This window comes from Protopterus annectens, chromosome 4.part0, assembly GCF_019279795.1.
Source record: "Protopterus annectens isolate FY-2018-M chromosome 4.part0, PAN1.0, whole genome shotgun sequence".
Classification (NCBI taxonomy): domain Eukaryota; kingdom Metazoa; phylum Chordata; order Ceratodontiformes; family Protopteridae; genus Protopterus; species Protopterus annectens.
The window spans coordinates 1,702,991,952-1,703,012,037 of NC_056733.1; the positions used below are offsets into that span (position 1 = coordinate 1,702,991,952).

Sequence of the window (20,086 nt, forward strand, 5' to 3'; positions counted from 1 at the left end):
GTCTTCTCTGATCCTTTATTCTTCCCCTATCTGGGAGAAGAAATCAAAGCTTTTACACTCGTACATTTGTCTATATACCCCTGCACTAGCGAGCTGAGTTATCTCAGATGTATGCTCCAGGGAAGGTTTACTCTTTAGCAACCACATAAAAAACCCACTCGGGGCACAAAACGTAGAAGACAACACAACAGTAGAACCACAAGGGCTGAACGGTGAATTAACCACTTTTAATACAAAAAAACGAACGACTTAGCGCTTTCACCAGTACAACTGGCTTCTTCAGAAGTTGTACTGGTGAAAGCGCTAAGTCGTTCGTTTTTTTGTATTAAAAGTGGTTAATTCACCGTTCTCCGTGGAGCGTCCTTTGTGGTTCTACTGTTGTGTTGTCTTCAAGGTTTACTCTTTGGTGCCCCAGCCTGATGTCAACAGTGAAAACCCATCTGCTTTGAATACTACAACAGTAATCAGTAGGACATCTGCTGTTATGGTAAGTTGTTACACAACTGTACTTTTCCCAAAGAGGGCCTGCAAGATAAGTATGCACCCATGTTTTGGTTATCCCAAAGAGGGCCTGTGTGGTAAAGTGTGCACCCATGTTTTGGTTATCATTTGGCATACTTCCATAGTATATGAGGGTATTTAGTACTGTGTACTGAATACAAGTTTTTCCATTATAAAGACCAACATTTTTTCGTACATTTGATGATATAACATTCCATTATTTTAGCTTGATGCATATTACTCAAGATAACAGCATTATTTGCTCTCTGTAAAATATTTTTTTTATTTCTCCACCCAACCATTTGTTCTGCTGTTAATCAATTGATCTGTAATAGCCAGTGACAGTGAGTCAAGAACTGCTTAGTAGTGGGCTATCATTTTAGGTGGCTTCGTTATTCTGATGAGTCTAACCTGTTATATGCTGCTCCTGGGCACACCATGCGGTCAATGCAGTGTGTGGATATTGCTCACTCATGCGAGTTTCTATTCCTTCAGCCTGTCTTGTGCTCCTATGGAATTGACAACTTCCACCAACTTGGGGTCTACACTGGGGATTCTTTGGTGGGACACAGTCCCTCTCCTTCCCCTAGAATAGGAGAGTTAACAACACCCACTCACCCCTTCACTTTTGGAAGACTCTTTCAGCATCTGGGTTTTGCTGTCGGTTGAACCCGTATCGGCTGTGGTGTAGTCATGGCTACATCTCACTACACCATGGTGTCATCCCTACTGTCTAAGTGTTTATTTTTGCATGTCATGTAACTGTGTTTGTTATTGGAACTGTGATTTATAATGGGCTTTTAAGGTGGCATTTTGTTTGCTTTAATATTTGCCTTACCTGGGTTTTGGCTGAACCAGGTCCATTTGCAGCAGTTAGTTTACTTAGTTGACAGATAACTTCAGTAACAAACTTTCTAGACAGCTAGCTTTGTGACCTAGAACATCGCGTGTTGCAGGTTTTCACTGGATTTTTTTTGTGTGTGTGTGTGTGTGTGTGTGTGTGTGTGTGTGTGTGTGTGTGTGTGTGTGTGTGTGTGTGTGTGTGTGTGTGTGTGTGTGTGTGTGTGTGTGTGTGTGTGTGTGTGTGTGTGTGTGTGTGTGTGTGTGTGTGTGTTAAAATGCATGTGCTTCATTTTATTTGTAGTAATGTGTTTTTCTCGCTCTTTGTTTTCATTTTAGGTTTGTAGGAAGGCAGGAGAGGTCTCATTGCTTAAGAAGCAGCTAAAGGACTCACAGATTGAAGTAGCAAAGAAACTAAGTGAACTTTTCAGTCTCAAATCAGAACTCCGGGAAGCTCAGGCTGAACTGCAGGTCAAAGATGAGCATATCAAAGTGCTGAAATACTCTATGCAGCTCTCTCCTTGTGGAAAGGACAGTCAGGTGAGAGATGAAAAATGCAAAGATGGTTCAGACACAAAGGACTACTTGAACTGTGAAACTGATGATGTCAAATGTAGGGGTCTGCAGCAGGAGGGGGGTACATCAACACTAGTTCTTCAGTTTGAGAGGTTAAAAGCAGAACTGCTGCTGGAAAGGCGGCAAAGTGAAGCACAAGCAGCAAGGTTTGAGGCAGAACGTAACACCTGGCAAGGTGAGAAGGAAAAGGTAATCCGGTACCAGAAGGAACTGCAAGCCAATTATTTGGAGATGTACCACAGAAATCAGTCACTGGAAACACAGCTAGAAGAACTACAGAGGCTTGTGGCAGATTCCAAGCAACAGGTTTTACCTTGGATTGAAAGAATTGAATCGTCTGATATTTGACAGCTGCTGTTGATTTGGAAGGTGTCAGATGCAATGTTGCTGCTTCAAGCCGTACTGCAAAAAGTAAAGTTACCACTCCATTAATTAATTTGCAGCCAGATGGACTGACGTAGTTCCTGAGCAGCTTCCTTCCATGATGACTTTAAAGATGGGAGACTTTATTTATTATGCCTAAGGAAGGCAGCGGTGTAGCATAACAGCTGAGACTGAGCTACAGATCTAGACTTTGACTCCTGACAGACCCTATGTGTATACTGTCAAGTCAGTCCAACATATGGTCACCCCTGTAAAAGGGGATTTCTGGTGTTATTTGTCAAAAACCTGTCTATAAAATTAAAAGGTGCATCTACAAAATGTGTCTGAAGTGCTACTCAGTGAAACCAGACTGGTCAGGTTTTTTTTTTTTTTTTTTTTTTTTTTTTTTTGCTAGTGTTTGATAGGAAGGGTAAATATTCTTATTACAGGCAAAAATGAGGCAAAGCCCACCTCGAACTGGACTGGTTATAGAAAAATGCAGTCAGCACTCCATGACTTTTTTTTTTAAATTGCAGAGCTGCTTGGCTTCTTTTTTATTACTGTTTAAGTCACTGATGCACGTGAAATGTCCTATATGTCCTTGGCGGCACAGGAGTTGTTTTTTACTTTCATGACTTTCTTTTGATGATATGCATATGTTAAGAAATATACAAGTTCTCTTAAGACATTGTACTGTTCATTTTATCAGCCAACTAGTATTATTACATACTAGCCTACTCCATGCTATGATGTTTGTGAAAACATTCCTAAACTTCATTAACTCATGGGCTCCTGGAAATCATGGAGTGGAATTAAGGACAGACAGCCACTGGCAAATCTCAGCATTCTGCATTGCACAGTCAGGATGATCTACTTTTGAAATTCTGTATTTATTTTAGCTTTGTTTTAAAAGTTGACAGTAGTAGTAGTAGTATGCATGCTCTAACAAGAGGCTGGTAAAAGTGAAGTTTAGATTTTGAAGTGTTGACTACAGCACCTTGTAAAGGGTATTATCCATCTCTGTGGCACATTCTGTGGCTCCAGCTATGGCTGTTGCTTGCTGCTGTGTCAGAGCTGGGATTACTGTTGTGCTCTCTTGCACTTTAATGTTTTGCTCTTTTATTTCATAAAGGTTTGTAGGATGTGGCTGCAAGATGTCCAGTTGACAAACTTGTGCTCAGTTTTTACAAGATGACATTTTAGCTTTTGTGCTGTTTTTAAAGCTGTCTGCACAGCTCTGAGCATGGTTCCAGGAAGTCAAGATCCAGTATGAATAGTAGGGCACCTACACATGTTTAAGTTAACGTCAGTGAAATAAATCTAGCATTATTATTCCCCGTCATTCTTCAGGATGTATAAACATTCCTGTGTAGTGCTAGGATTTATTGATTGGACACTAAATGTCACTGGCAAAGTTGAGTACCCACATATTTTTACATCAGACTGTAGCAGAAGGATTTAGACTAGCCATCACCACATATTTTGAGATGCCAGTGCATTCTTTAAGTTCTCCCAGGCCCCGTGGACCTGCTGCCAGTCAGTATTTTGGCATTGATTTCAGTTAGCACTGGCAGTCTTGAGTAGTAATGACTGCTGGCTACTGTTTGGAGTTTTGGGCTGCTTAAACATGCCAAGGGTAATAAAATTATATGGACTTGTGGCAGCTTGTAGCATGAGCTGACTGCTTGAACATTATTTAGTACTGCAACACGACTCTGTGCTGGCTAGCACTGTGAGCTTTCGAGAGCATCCTTGTACACTTAAAGCACTGTGTCATAGGAGTTTAGTTCCATTTGACATTTGGAAGTTTAGCCCACTGAGGCACCCTACATGTATCAGAATTACATATGGCACTGCAGTGGCTGATATTTTTGAGTTTTAAAATGCTTACTTTTCCTGAATCATGACACTGGCTGTATTCCAGCTTGCAGTAGGAGTTTTGAATTCTCACACGTTTTTGTAGGCATTTCTGTGACTGTACTGTCTACTGAGTTTTGGGCACTCGCAGATTCTGTGTTACTACTGTGACACATGGGTCAATGCTGATTAAGCTTGTGAGCTTTAAGGTCTTGATTTTGTACAGTGGTGCAGAGCTGTTTGAAGGCAGGTACTGGCATTTTTAGGTTTCTTATACATTCTTCATAAAGCAGCATGGTGTGGAGCCTTGTACCATCTCTTAGCTTTACACTGCCCACATGGAATACAGATAGTGCTAAGCCACTGAGGCATTTTGGTGACCATTACTTAATTTTTACCTGCAATTAATACCCTACACATGCTAAGGTGTAGGGGCTCTGTATATTAGCAAGGTTGGAAATTTTGGGAAGCAGCCAGTGTGGGTAATCCAAGTAAAAGTATGTGTAACACTTTGCACTGCTAATGGAGTTCACACTATGTATATTATGTATACCAATACAACATTATGTAATGTTTTACAAATATGTGATATGTACAATAACTGATATGCAAATATGTATGTAGAATAAGTAAAATTCTGATATGCATATATACTAATTTAAGTATATTATTTGATATGAAATGCAGATGTGTGTGATACATATGAAATGTTTTCTCATGATATGTAGATACATGGTGTATATATATATATATATATATATATATATATATATATATATATATATAGTCTGTGATGTGGCACTCTGTTACATATGTACTCTGTCATATCATATAGTGCAGATTGCCTGCTGACTAGGATTATATGCTGAGGATGCCATACATTTTATGGACTTTGTGAGCATACTATTGCTCTGCTGTGGATATATCTTAGTTTGGCCATATACAGTAAGTAAATACCAAGACATGACCACTGTGTAGTGACTGACGGAGTATTTACAGTCCAATGTGTCTCATCCTGTCTAGTAAGGGAGTTTTTTTCCATGTGGCACAGAGAGTCAAACTTTAATCTCAGTGTTAAATAAACGTAAGTTTTGTGTTTGCTGGTTTACTGCTGTTTTCCATTGCATTTTTAGATTTGTGGCCCATAGCACAAATTCCAGTGAGTGACTGATACTAAATTATCCCATGATAGAGCTACTGAGCCTTTTTATATTCCCTTTTTATCTATGCAGTGGTTTGCTTAAAGTGATATCTGAAGTAGTTAACTTCATTTTATCTGCAACCTGTGGGTATTCGGATCCGTATCGGATCTGAGCCGGCAAGTTTTTTTTTTCTAGCATCTGCTCCAAGCTCTGAGCTCCTCCCCCTACCCATAATGTACTACCATCTCCTACCTTCCCTCAGATCTCGTTTGCCGCACCAGTAGTGTGCATCATGGTCTCCTTCGCTCTGAGCTCAGGGATAGTAAGTTTTATTAATACTTAGTCTCTTTGTGTCTGAGTTGATTATTTTCCTTCCTCCCTTTAGTATATCGCTTATTCATCGGTTAGTCAAAGAAAAAAAAACGTTTTTGTTTAACTCGGTAGAGTAGTTGTTAGGCCTGCCCTTCCCCTACCTGTGTTTGTTTGTGGTGTTTTTAGTAGGTAGTGTGTTTTTTGATGCAGGACCATGGTTGATCAGCCAAAATCTGTGTTCAAGAAATGCACAGTATGTGGCCATAAGCTCTCCCCGGCTGATGGTCACACTCTGTGTGTTACTTGCTTGGGAGTAGCACATTTGTCCACACAAAGTGCTGTCTGCACCGGGTTCAATCCTAGGGCCCTCAGGGATCGGAAGGCCAAATTAGTAGCTAAAGGCCTTCTCCCCGCATCCATGCTGGAATCTGCCATGGCCTCAGTACCTAGTGCTCAACCTCCCACCCAGACAGGGAGTCAAACTCCCTCTTCTTCTGGTGCTGGGTCAAGTAAAGACAAATCTACAGTCAGTGTGGCTGACAAGTAAAGGACAGAGAAAGGTGCAAAGAAGATAGGGACAAGAGAAAGGACAGACCTCGCAAGAGATCCCCGGACAGGGAGCTCTTTCTTAGTCCCACTTCTAAGGCCATGAGGTCAGTTTCTCCATGGCTCCAGTTTCCTCGCTTCTCACCGGAGCCGTTGGAACATTCAGACCGGAGGCCTTCCTCCCCGTTATTGCGCATACCAGCCAGATCTGAGTCGGTGGCCTCTTCGTGATCGACTCTGAGCTTATCGGACTTGGACATGGACAGGATGATGCAGAGATTCATTCAGACCCAAATACAGATGGGAGTCTTGCCAGGCCCCTCTCCCGGGACCTCCATGCCCTTTTTCCACCCCATCACTCCTTACCTGATCTGTGCTTCAGCTTCAGGGCTCTTGGATCCGAGGATTTTCGGAGCTGGTAGCTCGGCGCCGATGGTTCCTCCAACCTCGTCTTCAGCTGTTACCTTGAGTTCCTTGGATCTAGTTCGGATCTGAGAGACTCTTGGAGCCGCGGACAGGGAGTCGGACCTGAGGGAATGGATTCTTCGGCTCCGCCCTTTTTGGATCCGACCCATTTCCTCGGACCTCAGGCTAACCTTGCTTCGGCTCCAGTCCCTGCTTCGGATCCGGGGAGGGCATCTTCCTTGCTGTGTGCCAAGGAGGTCCACTCTCCTTCGAAGTGGTGGAGAGGGTTCTCTCCCAGGGATTGAGACCCCAGCCCATCCCCTCGGATTCCACCCAGACTCCCCTGGATTTGGCAGTGACTCCCTTCATCCTGTCTCAGGGACAGCCTGTGCCAGAGGATCCCCAGGTTATTTTCCCTGAGGAACCTCCTGAGGCTCAAAAATCCTCTTCTGAGAGTCCCACTGAAGAGAGTCACCGTAAGCACAAGTGCAAAAGGAGGCACTTGGACTCCCCCGAGTACCTCACTACAGACACTGACTTAGATGAAGGAGAAGGTTCCCCCAGGTCACCTCCCGAAGACGTCTCCTTCAGAGAAATTATGGAAATCCTCCGCCAGAGGGGAGTTTGGTCAGCCCCAAAACCATCTGGGGATGAGTCAGTGTTCCTGGAGGCCTTTGGCACAGGCCCATCTGCTTCCGGTGTTCCCGCCAGCGGACCCCTTGGTGGATCTTATCACCACGCGGGCATGGAAGGAGCCTGACACCGTAGAGCCCATCCCCCAAATGCCCTGATAAAATTTTATCTCCTCCTTCCGACAGACAACCTTGGTCAAAAGGAGCCCCAGTTGACGCTATGTTGGTTGCAGCAGCCACCAAGAAGGAACTAGCACAGGAGAGTTCCTCAGTCCACCCTCCAGACAAGGAGTCCATGTCGGTGGATAGGTTTGGGAAGTGCGTCTGTTCCTCAGCGACCTTTTCAATCCATGCACTGAACTATTTGGCACATGTGATCTGGCTTCAGCGAGACCTCGCATCGGAATTCGCTGAGTCGCCCCCAGAGTCTTTATCGCTGCAGGACAAACAGTTGTTCTCTGCGAAAATGTCTACTCTGAAGTCAGTCTCAAACACGTCTATGCGGCTCCTTTTTCATACCACGGAAGAAGCAGCTAGGGTGGCTGGGACAGGTGTAGTCATGAGGCATCATGCCTGGCTCAGGTTGTGTCAGTTCACAGACCCTTTCAGGGCGTCATTTATTAACGCTCCCTATGATGGTTCTTCTCTTTTTGGGAAGACAGTATGTGACACACTTGTCCAAAGCAAAAAGGATGGGAAGACTTTGTCTGCCATTGGGATCCGCTTCTCTAACCCTCAGCGGTCCTTCTCTAGGAATCAAAGAGGGCAGAAGAAGATGTGGTTCCGAAAATCTCAGTTTTCCTGGGATTCTCAGGACAACTATTCCCCCAGAGGCAGAGGATCGACGCCGACCCAGACGTAGAGGGGGGCCCAGGAATTTTGTGTCTAGGGAACCTTTTTCTGATAGATCTGGTCAGCAGCCCTGAGGGGTTGCCCGGCTGTCTTACTCTGGAGGCAGTCAGAGGAAGATTGTCCTTACACCCAGCGGCATGGGAGTCCATTACGACAGATCTCTGGGTGTTACAGATTATATCCAGAGGTTACACTATCCCATTTGTTGCCCCTCCAAATACTCCAAAACACCTCCCGGATGTTCCACCCGCTCACAGGGAGGCTGCAGCTCTAGAAGTTTCAAAGCTGTTTCTCAAATGAGCCATCGAACAGGTTCCCCCTGATCAGTCCGGATCAGGTGTCTACTCAAGGTTCTTTTTAGTGCCAAAAAAGACGGGGGAACCTCAGGCCCATTCTAGGCCTGTCAACGTTGAATCTGTCTGTAGCCAAACAGAAATTCCGGATGGTCACCCTACAGTCCATTCTACCTTATCTTCGAGAGTGCGACTGGATGTGCTCGTTAGACATCCAGGATGCTTACTACCACATCAAGATCCACAGAAGCTCCCGCAGGTTTTTGCGCTTCCGGCTAGGAGCCAGTCATTTTCAGTTCAGAGCCCTACCCTTCAGTCTCACCACAGTCCCCAGGGTATTCACCAAGGTAATGGCAGTTGTAGCTGCTCACCTGAGGCTTCAGGGTATTTAGGTGTTTCCTTACCTAGATGACTGGCTCTTCGCTGCGCCCAACAAGCATCACCTTTGTCTGGCCCGAGATTACTTCATTCTTTTGGCAGATCTACTGGGAATTACAGTCAATGTTCAGAAATCCCAATTGCAACCAGTACAAGTTCTAAACTTCATTGGGACATGGCTAGACACTTTGGAGATGAAGGTATTCTTAACTCCAGACAGGATCTTACACCTCAGGTGCCACATAGCTCAGATAGCGAACTTCAAGTCTCCAAAGGCGAGCGAGGTTCTCCGGGCACTGGGCTCCATGGCTGCCTCCATATCGATTCTCCCTTGTGCGCACCTTCATATGCGGGTTCTTCAATGGACTCTGGCTGTTCAATGGTCTTGGTTAGACCTGCCCATGGAATTTCCGATCAGGATCAGTCAAGTCTGCAGGACGTCCCTTCTTTGGTGGTTAAATTCACCGGAGATGGAAGGACATCCCTTCGCGTCATCTCCAATCCAAGGCACAGTGACCACGGACGCCTCCCAACTCGGGTGGGGGGGACACTGTTTGGGAAGGACAGTCCAAGGCACGTGGTCCCAGTCAGAGACCAAGTTGCACATAAATGTTCTAGAGATGAGGGCAGTGCTTTTAGCGTTGGAAGCCTTTCACACTGTCCTTCCTCTCGGATTGATTGCAGTTCAGTCAGACAACATGTCGGTTGTCTGGTATATCAACAAGCAGGGGAAAACCAGATCCTACCCCTTATGTCGCGAGGCCATGAGAGTGTGGGAATGGGCAATCTCTACCGGTCGGTTTCTGATAGCAACGCACATCCCAGGGCGCTCCAGCATTTTAGCGAACAGATTGAGTCGGGCTATTCTGATGCCTTACAAGTGGTCTCTGAAACAGTCTGTAGCGGAGGAGATCTTCCTTGCATGGGGTCAGCCTTGCTGCGATCTCTTTGCATCTCCTTCCAACGCGAAGTGCAGCAAGTTCTTCGCTCTGATTCCCTCACCAGAGGAAGTCCCCAGAGACGCTCTAGTCCATGCTTGGCCCCCCGGGCTTCTGTATGCTTATCCACCATTGCCACTCATTCCGAAGTTTCTTCAGAAAGTTTGCCAACTGCTGTGCAAAGTTATCCTCATTGTCCCGTTCTGGCCTTGTCAGGTTTGGTTCCTTTTCCTTTGGTCTCATCTCTTAACTCCTCCGTGTGTTTTGGATCCCTGCCCGGATCTAATCTCCCATCTGTCAGGTGCCCATCCGCCTGACCTGGGCAGCCTCAAGCTGACAGCTTGGTTGCTCCAGTTCCATTGATTGCCATGACTCCCGGTCTTTCATCCCAGGTAAAATCCATTCTGGTGGCTTCTCTTAAAGATTCCACTAGGAAACTTTATCGCAGTAAATGGAAGCGTTTTTCCATTTGGGCCTCACAGAGAAAACTAGATCCCTTTACAGCCCCTGTTCTAGCGGTGTTGGATTTCTTGTCTGGCATTTTTCAGCAAGGAGCTAGCTCCTCCACAGTGAAAGCACAATTGGCAGCCATTTCTGATTTTCATGTTGGTGAAGACAACATTGCCTTAGTCTCCTCTAGGCTGTATATGTCTTTTCTTAAAGGCACTTTTCTGTTGCATCCTCCTGTCAAGGATTTAATGCCTCTTTGGGACCTTACCTTTGTCTTACAGGCATTGGTGGCTCCTCCATTCGAACCTGCGGCTTTGGTGGATTTGAAATTTTTATCCTGGAAGACAGCTTTCCTAGTCGCCATTACATCTGCTAGGAGGGTTTTTGAGCTTCAAGCTCTGTCTGCCATGCCTCCTTATTTGGTCTTCCATAAGGATAGGGTCTCTCTCCGTACTAATCCTTCCTTCTTACCCAAAGTGGCATCTGAAGCAAACATAAACCAGTCCATTAATCTGCCTGTTTTCTTCACTAACTTCCAAAATAAAGGTGAATACAAGCTTCATTTGTTAGATGTTGATAGACAACTTCGCTTCTGTCTTCATAGAACAAAATCATTCCGCAAGACTGACCAGTTGTTTGTTTCCTTTTCCAAAGCTTTTCTGGGAAAAGCTGTTTCTTTGGCCAGATGGATCACTCTCTGCATTTCGCATGCCTATAAAGCAAAAGGTTTATCTCCACCTGGTATTGTCAAAGCTCACTCTACCAGGTCTGTGGCGACTTCTGCTGCTTTTTGGACTAGGGTTCCTTTGTGCATTTGTGCAGCAGCGACCTGGGCCAATTCACATACCTTCATTTTCCATTACAAATTAGATCTGATTTCTAGGGGTAGAGCATCCTTTGGCTCTGCGGTACTCAGGAATATCCTTCCATAAGGGCCTCCCAGGATTGGAGTAGCAGGGGACTCTGTCCCACAGGTTGCAGATAAAATGAAGTTAACTACTTCAGATATAGAAGTTATGTACTCACCATAATGTTCCATCTGAGTAGTTATACCTTCCTTCCCTCCCTCCCTCCGTCACCTGGACCTTGTCCTGTTTTTACAGGTTTTGGTTCATTGGGCTGAGTTGCTTATGTAATTAGTTGCAGCAAACTCGATCTGAGGGAAGGTAGGAGATGGTAGTGCTTTATGGGTAGGGGGAGGAGCTTGAAGCTTGGAGCAGATGCTAGGGAAAAAAAAGTTGCCGGCTTGGATCCGTTATGGATCCGAATACCCGCAGGTTGCAGAAAAATGAAGTATAACTACTCAGATGGAACGTTATGGTGAGTACATAACTTCTATTTTTCAATATATTGTTCTTGCCTTTTGCATTACAGTATGCAGTATCTGTAGCTCCATGATGCATTTTCTTTCCAATGGTTTCTGTAATCTGTGTTCCTGCTTACAATTTCCTTTGTATACATATTTTTTTTCCTGCAAACATCATGAAGGATTCACTTAACCTTCTTATCCATGAAGTCAGTGCAGGGATTACCATGTGGTGCATGCCTAGAGTTTAATGAGTACAACACTGTGTGGGTGCTCTTCTGTTAAAGTTTGTGGACACATCCTATTCTTATCCATGAGGTGATGTCATTTAGGGGTACAATAAATTTATTTGGGCCTTGGCTTAATAAAAAAGGCTGTGAAGCTTTTTATTAAGATAGCCCAAATAAGTGAGCAGAAAATGACAAGGAAGAAATGTATTGCAGCACTTAATTCTACATATTGTGAGATCCACTTAGGAATGTTGGAAAATCACTTTAACAGTAACCTGCGACATTGTTATACAGGGCTATGAGCAGCCTGTGACATTATTGTACTGAGAATTAAGTCTAGTGATGACTGTGTTTTTTACAGGACAATTAGAATATGCAAAACTTGTCTGTATTTTTTTAAGCTAGCTGTGATTCACATCTGTACACAGAATCATTAGGACAAAGTGACTGCAAAACATAGCAGTGTTATACATTTGGAGCCCAGAGGGGAAAGCTTGTCATACCAGCTCAAATACTACCTGGCTAAGTACATTGAAATGAGTTGACATCTTAGGTAAGATTGCTTAACTTTGAATTGTGAGGAGGCTTTTCACTTCTAGGATGTTCCTTCAAATGTTATGTTCCTTTGAAACCATGCCAGCCCCCCCTCCTCTAAAGATGTAGCATCAGTAATGTCTAAAGAGGTTTCTCTGTACTCGTATAATTAAATTTCAATAGTCCTTTTAATCTAAAATGGTAACTTTTCTCTAGGTAAAATAAATGGCCTTTTGGAAAAATGGAGCAGTGCTATTTTCTTTTAGTTTGCATACAAGATGTTCCTGTGGTTTCAAGATGCACTCAGCCTAAATCCCAGTAAGCAGCTTGAGGTGGCAAGTTCCACTGTTGTTCTGTCTTTCAGCTCTGTATGTGGTAAGAACAGACCACATTGTTTGTTTCAGGAATAATATTACAAAAGCGTGCATTCCACCCGTTAGGTCCACTCTAATCAGAGCTAAAGATGTATTGGAACGTACATTCAAATGCTGCAGCCTAATCGGTGAAGATAATACGGCGTCTGGTACTGCCAGCCAGACGTTTCCAGTATAAATGACTGTAATTTTGTCCCGCCTTGTGCTGCCATAGTATAAGAATTAAATGTTGGTACTGCTGGCCTCGTTAGCAGCAGTCTGCTTCTAGCATACTTTAATTTTGTTAACTGCCATAGAGGGAGTAACTGGAAAATATCTGACTGTACAAAAGTGAGTTCATAAAGCTAAGTATTTTGTGCAACAGGAGAGTATTTTTATGATGATTGCTCTTGCCTGATTTTAGCTGATGTCTAGAGACAAGCCATTTTTTCAGAGGAGTTGTTCCTGTCATATATCAGTGGTCCCTCATTCCACGTGGGGAAGTTTGGAGGCGTACCTTCCCAAGTCATTCTAGTCTTCCAGTTACAGGAAATATAAAATTTGTGTATTGACTTACTAAACCATGTCATTCAAGACTTCCCTCTTAACACATATTATCCTGTATACATTGAGATAGTCCTCTTTTTCACCAGCGTAAGGATACATGAGCAGCAATGTAATTTATCCACAGTAAGTCTGGTTTTCCATATGAATTTCCAGTAGTTTCTATAAAATATTTTCTTGTTCTTCTTGTGTGTTAATAGAGAGGCTGAAGCAATGTACAATATGTAAATATAAACTGTGTTGTCAGATAAGGAGCGGTTGACTAACTTGATATGTCCATTTTGCTGCCTGTAGATGATAAATAATCAGCATATTTCCATTTCTTTAAATAAGCATCTTTTTGTTTTTTCAGAAATGACCTTTTGTTTTCTTTGTGTTAGTGTAGCAACAGGTTGCATGCTTGCCTTTGGTATAGAAGGCCGTGGGTTCTGTTCTCGTGTCGTAGTTGAAGTGCTGACCATTGTGGCTCTAAAGGGGATGCTGCAATCCTGAATGTGGCATCCTTCAGGTCACACTAAAATTGAAGTCCCATCTGCTTGAGTAGGTGTTAGCTCAGGCAGCTGTATAAGATCCCACAGCATCTATCAAAAATAGTGGGAAAAGTTCTCTAATGCCCTGGCCAAATTTCCCCTAGTAGTAGTATAAATACCAACTCTCTTCCGCTCTCAAAAGAGGCCACCAGCCTAGTGGGACTAGCCTGGTATACAAAGGATAAATAAAATGAAAATCATTGAATTTGTTTTACCAGTATGACTCTGCTAGCTTTTCAGAAAAGTTGATGTTCATCATGTTTCACTGTTGCAGTCATGACTGTAGGGTTCTCCCTTGCCGGCAGGCAGTCCTCGGTCGGCCAGAATCCCAAAGTCTGGGTCCGGTGTCGGCTGCTCAGCCATGCTCCCTGACGTCAGAGCGCCAAGAGTAGAAAGCTGACAGCCGACGCCATGTTCTCCAGTCTTTCTTGCCGTGCGGTGATAGCAGATGTTCATCGTGCATACAGCTGCAGTAATCACAGATGGGTTTTCTGCCATCAGGCGGGTCCTCGGTCGGCCGAATTCCAAAGTCTAGGTCCGGCGTCGGTTGTTGTTGCTTTCTTTCCTGACGTCAGTGAGGCAGGGGTATATAAGACACAGCCGACGCCATTTTCTTCAGTCTTTTTTGCCGCGCGGTGCCCGAAGCAGAAGCAGTTCGCAAGTGCCGGTCGGCCAGCTCCTGAATTTACGAAAAATTGGAAACCGAAGTCTTCTTTAAAGCTAAGTACCCCGTTGGGGAAACTTTTCTTGCCTCAGACCGATGTCAGAAAAAGTTAACAATTGTATTTCTTGTGGGAAGCAAATAATTCCCTCTGCGTACCTTGTTTAGGCCCAGACCACGACGTCTCAGGCTGTCGCTTTTGCGCTACTTTCAATAAACGCACTATTAAGCGTCGGGTGGAGTTCGCCCAACACCTTTTTGGTAAAGCCTTTGATTATAAAATGTCGTCGGAGACTCAGACTACCGTTTTGTCCAAAAAACGCAAGGACAAGGACCGACACACGAGGTCCGCGGTCTCCATCGACACCACGCCAAAACCGGCTACACGTGGTCCGGTTCTCAGCGAGACACCTATGCAGTCCCTGACTACCGACGACACTTCTTTGGCGGTGTCTTCTGTAACCGAGACCACAGGTACCTCGGCCCATACCCAGACTACAACCACCGAAGCCACTGTGAGCGTTGAGCCTCCTAATGTGGACAGGTCCACTTCCACCTGTGGTGTCTTTAGACCCTCATCTTCCTTTTCCATTAAGGTCTTTACTAAGTCCAAATCAGCCAGGCATCCCAAGAGGCCTGTTGCACAGGGCCCATCTCCAGGCCCCATGCCTAAAAAGCAGATGCTTAAAATGGCTGAGGATTTAATTACTCTTATCAGGGGTTCCCAACCCCCTCCAGACAAGAGACCCAGAGTGGAGGAAGATTCTCCCTCTTCTGATCAGGGCTTCATTTTTTCAGAACATTCTGATGTAGAGGAACACTCTTACTCTCCTTTTGAAGACTCTGATGCAGAGCAGTCCATTCCTTCTGTATCTCCTCCACAGGATTTTTCTTTTGGGGAAACCTTGCACACCTTGAGGGAACACTTCCATTGGGAAGGCCAAGACTTTTCTGATTCCAAGAAAAGACTTAGGGAATTTCTTTTGTTACCTCAACACAGACCTCTGGCGATACCTCCTGTCTTGGACATACTTGATGATGTTTATGCGGAGGCTTGCCTTAATCCGGATTCCCTGCCTCCTGCCCCAGTCAAGCCTGAAAGGTACTACAGAGTTCCTAACTCCCACCAATTCCTTTACAAAAGCCATAATGCTGACCCTGAAACCATTTCTCAAGGCCCCAAGGGAATGAAGGCCTCTACTGCTAAGAATCCACTACCTTCTGAAAGAGAGTCAAGATCCTTAGAAAGGTGGGGAAAAAAGGTATATACCTCGGCCACCCTAGCCATGAGGGCCTTAAATTGTCAGTTTCATCTGCTTAAATATTAGCAGTTTCTGTTATCACAATTAAGAAATAAAATGTCTCAACCTGAACAACCAGATTTGAAGGAGTTGCAGGATATGATGCATAGTGCAGAACAAGTGGGTAAACACACCTTACAATGTGGCTATGATGCCGTAGAGGCCTCAAGTAGAGCTGCTGTTACAGGATCAGTCATTCGTAGACATGCCTGGCTTAGGGAACAAATCTTGCCTGATCATGTGAAAGCTAAACTACTAGATGCTCCTTTACAAAAGGATGTGCTATTTGGTACTAATGCTGAGGAGATACTACGGAAAATGGAAGAAAAAGCCAAATCTATGCAAACTGTCAAAGCTTTTCTACAGGTGCAACCACCACGTTTTAGCAGAAATTGGCCTACTAAAAACTGGTCCTTTCCAGCCACGGACAAGCCCCAAAGAGGTAGATACAGGCACAAGGGGCAGAGGACAATCACAAGGATCATATAGAGGCAGGCAATGGCAAACTCCAGCACCAAGAGGTGGCGAAGACAGTGCACAACAATACAGGAAACAAACCCAATGACTTCCTCCTTTCCATGCCAAGCAAGTCTCAGCTGGCAGCACCCTTGGGAGGAAAGCTGGCATTATTTACAAGAAATTGGCATATTGTCACAACAGACAAATGGAGCCTGGACGTTATAAACAGTGGCTACAGATTTCATTTTCACACTCTTCCAAAAATGAGAGGCATGCCAAACCTGCCACACAATCAAAGGGCAGAGGCACAACTACAAATTTCAAAGCTCATAGACATGAAAGCTATTCAAGAGGTACCTACTCACGAACAAGGTCAAGGTTTTTATTCCAGGCTATTTCTGGTACCAAGGAAAGGAACCGACTGGAGACCCATTTTGGACTTATCCATCCTAAACACATTCTTACTCATACCAAAATTCAAGATGCTCACATTACAGCAGCTTCTTCCCATGCTGGGCAAGGAGTTTTGGCTGGTAACATTGGACCTCAAGGAGGCATACCTGCATGTCCCAATCAGACAAAGCTGCAGAAGATACCTCAGATTTCTTGCAGGTTCAATTCACTATCAATTCTCTGCATTGCCCTTTGGCTTATCTACTGAGGCCAGAGTATTCACGAAATGCCTGGCATCAGTAATTGCCTACTGCAGACTTCAAGGGATACAAATTTACCCTTATTTGGACGACTGCCTGATCCAAGCGGACAGCAAGCACATACTTCTGGAACATCTGGCTTATGTAACATGGTTACTGAATTCCCTGGGATACGCAGTCAACAAAGAGAAATCCAGGCCAACACCATCTCAGAAAATAACTTTCCTGGGTGCCAACTTGGACACAAACACCCAGATGGCCTATCTCACGCCAGAAAAACAGGGGCAACTAACTCAGTACTTCAAAATACTAGCAAATTGTACCAGGCTTACTGCAAGGAAAATCCTGCAGGCTCTGGGCTTCATGGCATCTTGCATTCTTTTAATCCCATGTGCAAAGTTGCATATGAGGAAACTTCAATGGTACCTAAAAAACCTATGGTCTCAACACAGCCACAGTTTGGAAACAATAATACCAATAATTCCATGTTTGCAAAAGGAATTTCTATGGTGGGCCCAAGCATGTCAAACAAACACAGGTCTCCCATTCTGCAAGCCTCAAGCAAATCAAGTCATCACAACAGACGCCTCAGATTACGCCTGGGGGGCGCACATGACATACAGGTGCATTCAGGGCAAATGGTCCCAAGAGGAAAAGCACCTTCACATCAATCAGAAAGAAATGCTAGCAGTGATAAATGCAATTACAGCTTTCAAGGACCTCCTGCATCCAGGACAATTATTGATAAGAACAGACAACACCACAGTAATGTGGTACATAAACAAACAAGGAGGAACACATTCATACCCCTGTGCAGACTAGCCATGACACTTTGGAACTTGGCTCTGGAATGGCAAATCGAACTTCAGGCACAGTACTTGCCAGGTTTGGAAAACACGCTGGCAGACAATCTAAGCAGAAATATGACAGATCCACATGAATGGAAGTTGCATCCTCAAGTGTTTACAAAGATAATCCAAGCGTGGGGGAGGCCAGACATAGATCTCTTCGCCTCCCACAGGAATCATCAATTGGAAAAGTTCTGTTCAAGGACCTTTCATCCAAAGGCCTGGAGAGTGGACACCCTTTCATTCAGTTGGACAGCATGGACAGTTTACGCTTTCCCACCTCTGCCTCTTCTGCCCAAGGTACTCTTGAAAGCAAGAGCAGACAGACCGAAGATGATACTGATTGCTCCAGACTGGCCAAGACAACACTGGTACCCACTCTTGAGGAGCCTAACACATACTCCTCCCTGATCCCTACCTCTAATGCCTCTTCTGCTGACTCAGCACAGCTACAAAACTCTTCACAGTCAGCTGAAAACACTCAATCTCGCTGCATGGAAAATTCCTTAACACCACAACAGACCCTACTCCCCAAAGAGGTGCAGGATGTCATTTTGGAGGCCAGAAGGCCATCTACTAGAAAGGCTTACTCCACAAAATGGAAACAGTTTTGCTCTTGGAATGAGAAAAAAGGCCAGGACCCTTGAAAACTGAATTTACCTCAGGTATTACAGTATCTAGCTGAGCTGCTGAACAGTGGACTTTCATTTTCCTCCATAAAAATCCATGTCTCAGCCATTTCTGCAGAATTCAACACTGATCCACCCTTATTCTCTCACCCACTCTTAAGACAGTTCCTCAGAGGGGCTAAGAATATAAGATTACCAAGGAAACAACCAATGCCAGCCTGGGATCTTAATTACATTCTAGAAAAATTAACATTGCCTCCCTTTGAACCAGCTGCCTCAACAGATTTGCAATATTTGTCCTGGAAAACAGCCTTCCTTCTGGCCATTACCTCTGCTCGTAGGGTTTCAGAACTACAAGCCCTCATGGCCGTGCAGCCCTTTCTCATCTTCCATCAGGACAGGGTTTCCCTTCGAACCAACCCGTCATTTATGCCTAAAGTGGTATCCAGGGTAGCTTTAAATCAAGCCATACACTTACCTACCTTTTACCCCAATCCTCAAAACAAAGGGGAAAGGCTGCTACACTCCTTAGATATCCATAGACAGCTACGTTATTATTTGGACAGAACAAAGCCTTTCAGGAAATCAGAACAACTATTTGTGTCCTATGCTGTAGGAGCTCAAGGGAAGCCAGTTACCAAACAGACAATTTCAAAATGGATTGGCCACTGCATACGGTTTTGTTACTCCTATCATGGAAAATGTGTCCCTACAGGCATCAGATCCCACTCCACCAGGGCCACAGCTACCTCTACAGCCTTCCTCAGAGGAGTTCCTACCAAAGATATTTTGGAGGCAGCCACTTGGAGTTCTGTGCATACCTTCACAAAACACTACCACCTGCCTTTATATTCCAAAACTAGAGCAGGCTTTGCCACTGCTGTGTTGCAGGGCATTCTGGCTCATCCCAGTTCCACCTAGTGCCTACCACCCTGAGCGTAGCTTTAGGATTCTACCCATCTGTGATTACTGCAGCTGTATGCACGATGAACATAGTACAGTTTTGTACCTACCATAAATGTAGATGTTCGAGTGCTAATACAGCTGCAGTACAGTTTTCCCTCCCTCCTTCCCCTCTTGGTAAAGGCCTAGGGCCTAACCCCTCTTCATACAACCTGATTGGGTTATCCTTCTATGGCATATTTGCTTGCAACTACTGATTTTTAATTATATTGCATTGCATGTATATAAATATAATTTATGTATTGCCTTCCTTCTGGGGGCACCTGACATCTGGGGCAAGAAAGACTGAAGAAAATGGCATCGGCTGTGTCTTATATACCCCTGCCGCACTGACGTCAGGAAAGAGAGCGACAACAACCGACGCCGGACCTAGACTTTGGATTTCGGCCGACCGAGGACCCGCCTGACGGCAGAAAACCCATCTGTGATTACTGCAGCTGTATTAGCACTCGAACATCTACATTTATGGTAGGTACAAAACTGTACTTTTGCATTTGCCAGTCGGCTGACTCCTGACAATTTTTTTCTAATCGTACTTCAGTCCGAAGACTTTCTTGTCCTACTCAAAGCTAAGTACCCCGTTGGGGAAACTTTTTTCTTGCTCCAGTCCGATGTCAGAAAAAGTTAATAATTGTATTTCTTGTGGGAAGCAAATACCTCATAAGGATTTTCATTCTTACTGTATTCCTTGCTTAGGCCCTGACCACGACGTAGCTAGTTGTCGGTTTTGTGCTAGATTCAATCAACGTACGATTAAACGAAGGTACGATTTTGCATTTCATTTCTTCGGTAGGCGTTTTAATTACAAAATGTCGTCGGATTCGGTTCCGGCTACTGGAGTTCACAAATGACACAAGGAAAAAGACAGGCCTCCGAGGTCCAAATCAGACGATATTGTACAAGCAGAGCCAGCTTCAGGTTCGGCCGTAGTCAGTGAGGTACTTTTGCAGCCCCTGTCATCGGCCATTTA

The 20,086-nt window shown here is 44.5% G+C and overlaps 1 protein-coding gene across 3 annotated transcripts in view; it reads left to right on the plus strand.

Moving 5' to 3' along the window:
• N4BP3 (NEDD4 binding protein 3) overlaps positions 1 to 4,790 on the plus strand; it is a 571,688-nt gene extending 566,898 nt beyond the window's left edge. For all 3 annotated transcript variants that reach the window (XM_044069431.1, XM_044069433.1, XM_044069432.1), the window contains exon 5: positions 1,681 to 4,790. In XM_044069431.1, coding sequence (XP_043925366.1) covers positions 1,681 to 2,265 — 585 coding nt within the window. In that variant the 3' untranslated portion in view covers positions 2,266 to 4,790. The remainder of the gene's footprint in view (positions 1 to 1,680) is intronic.
• Positions 4,791 to 20,086: the final 15,296 nt, after the last annotated feature.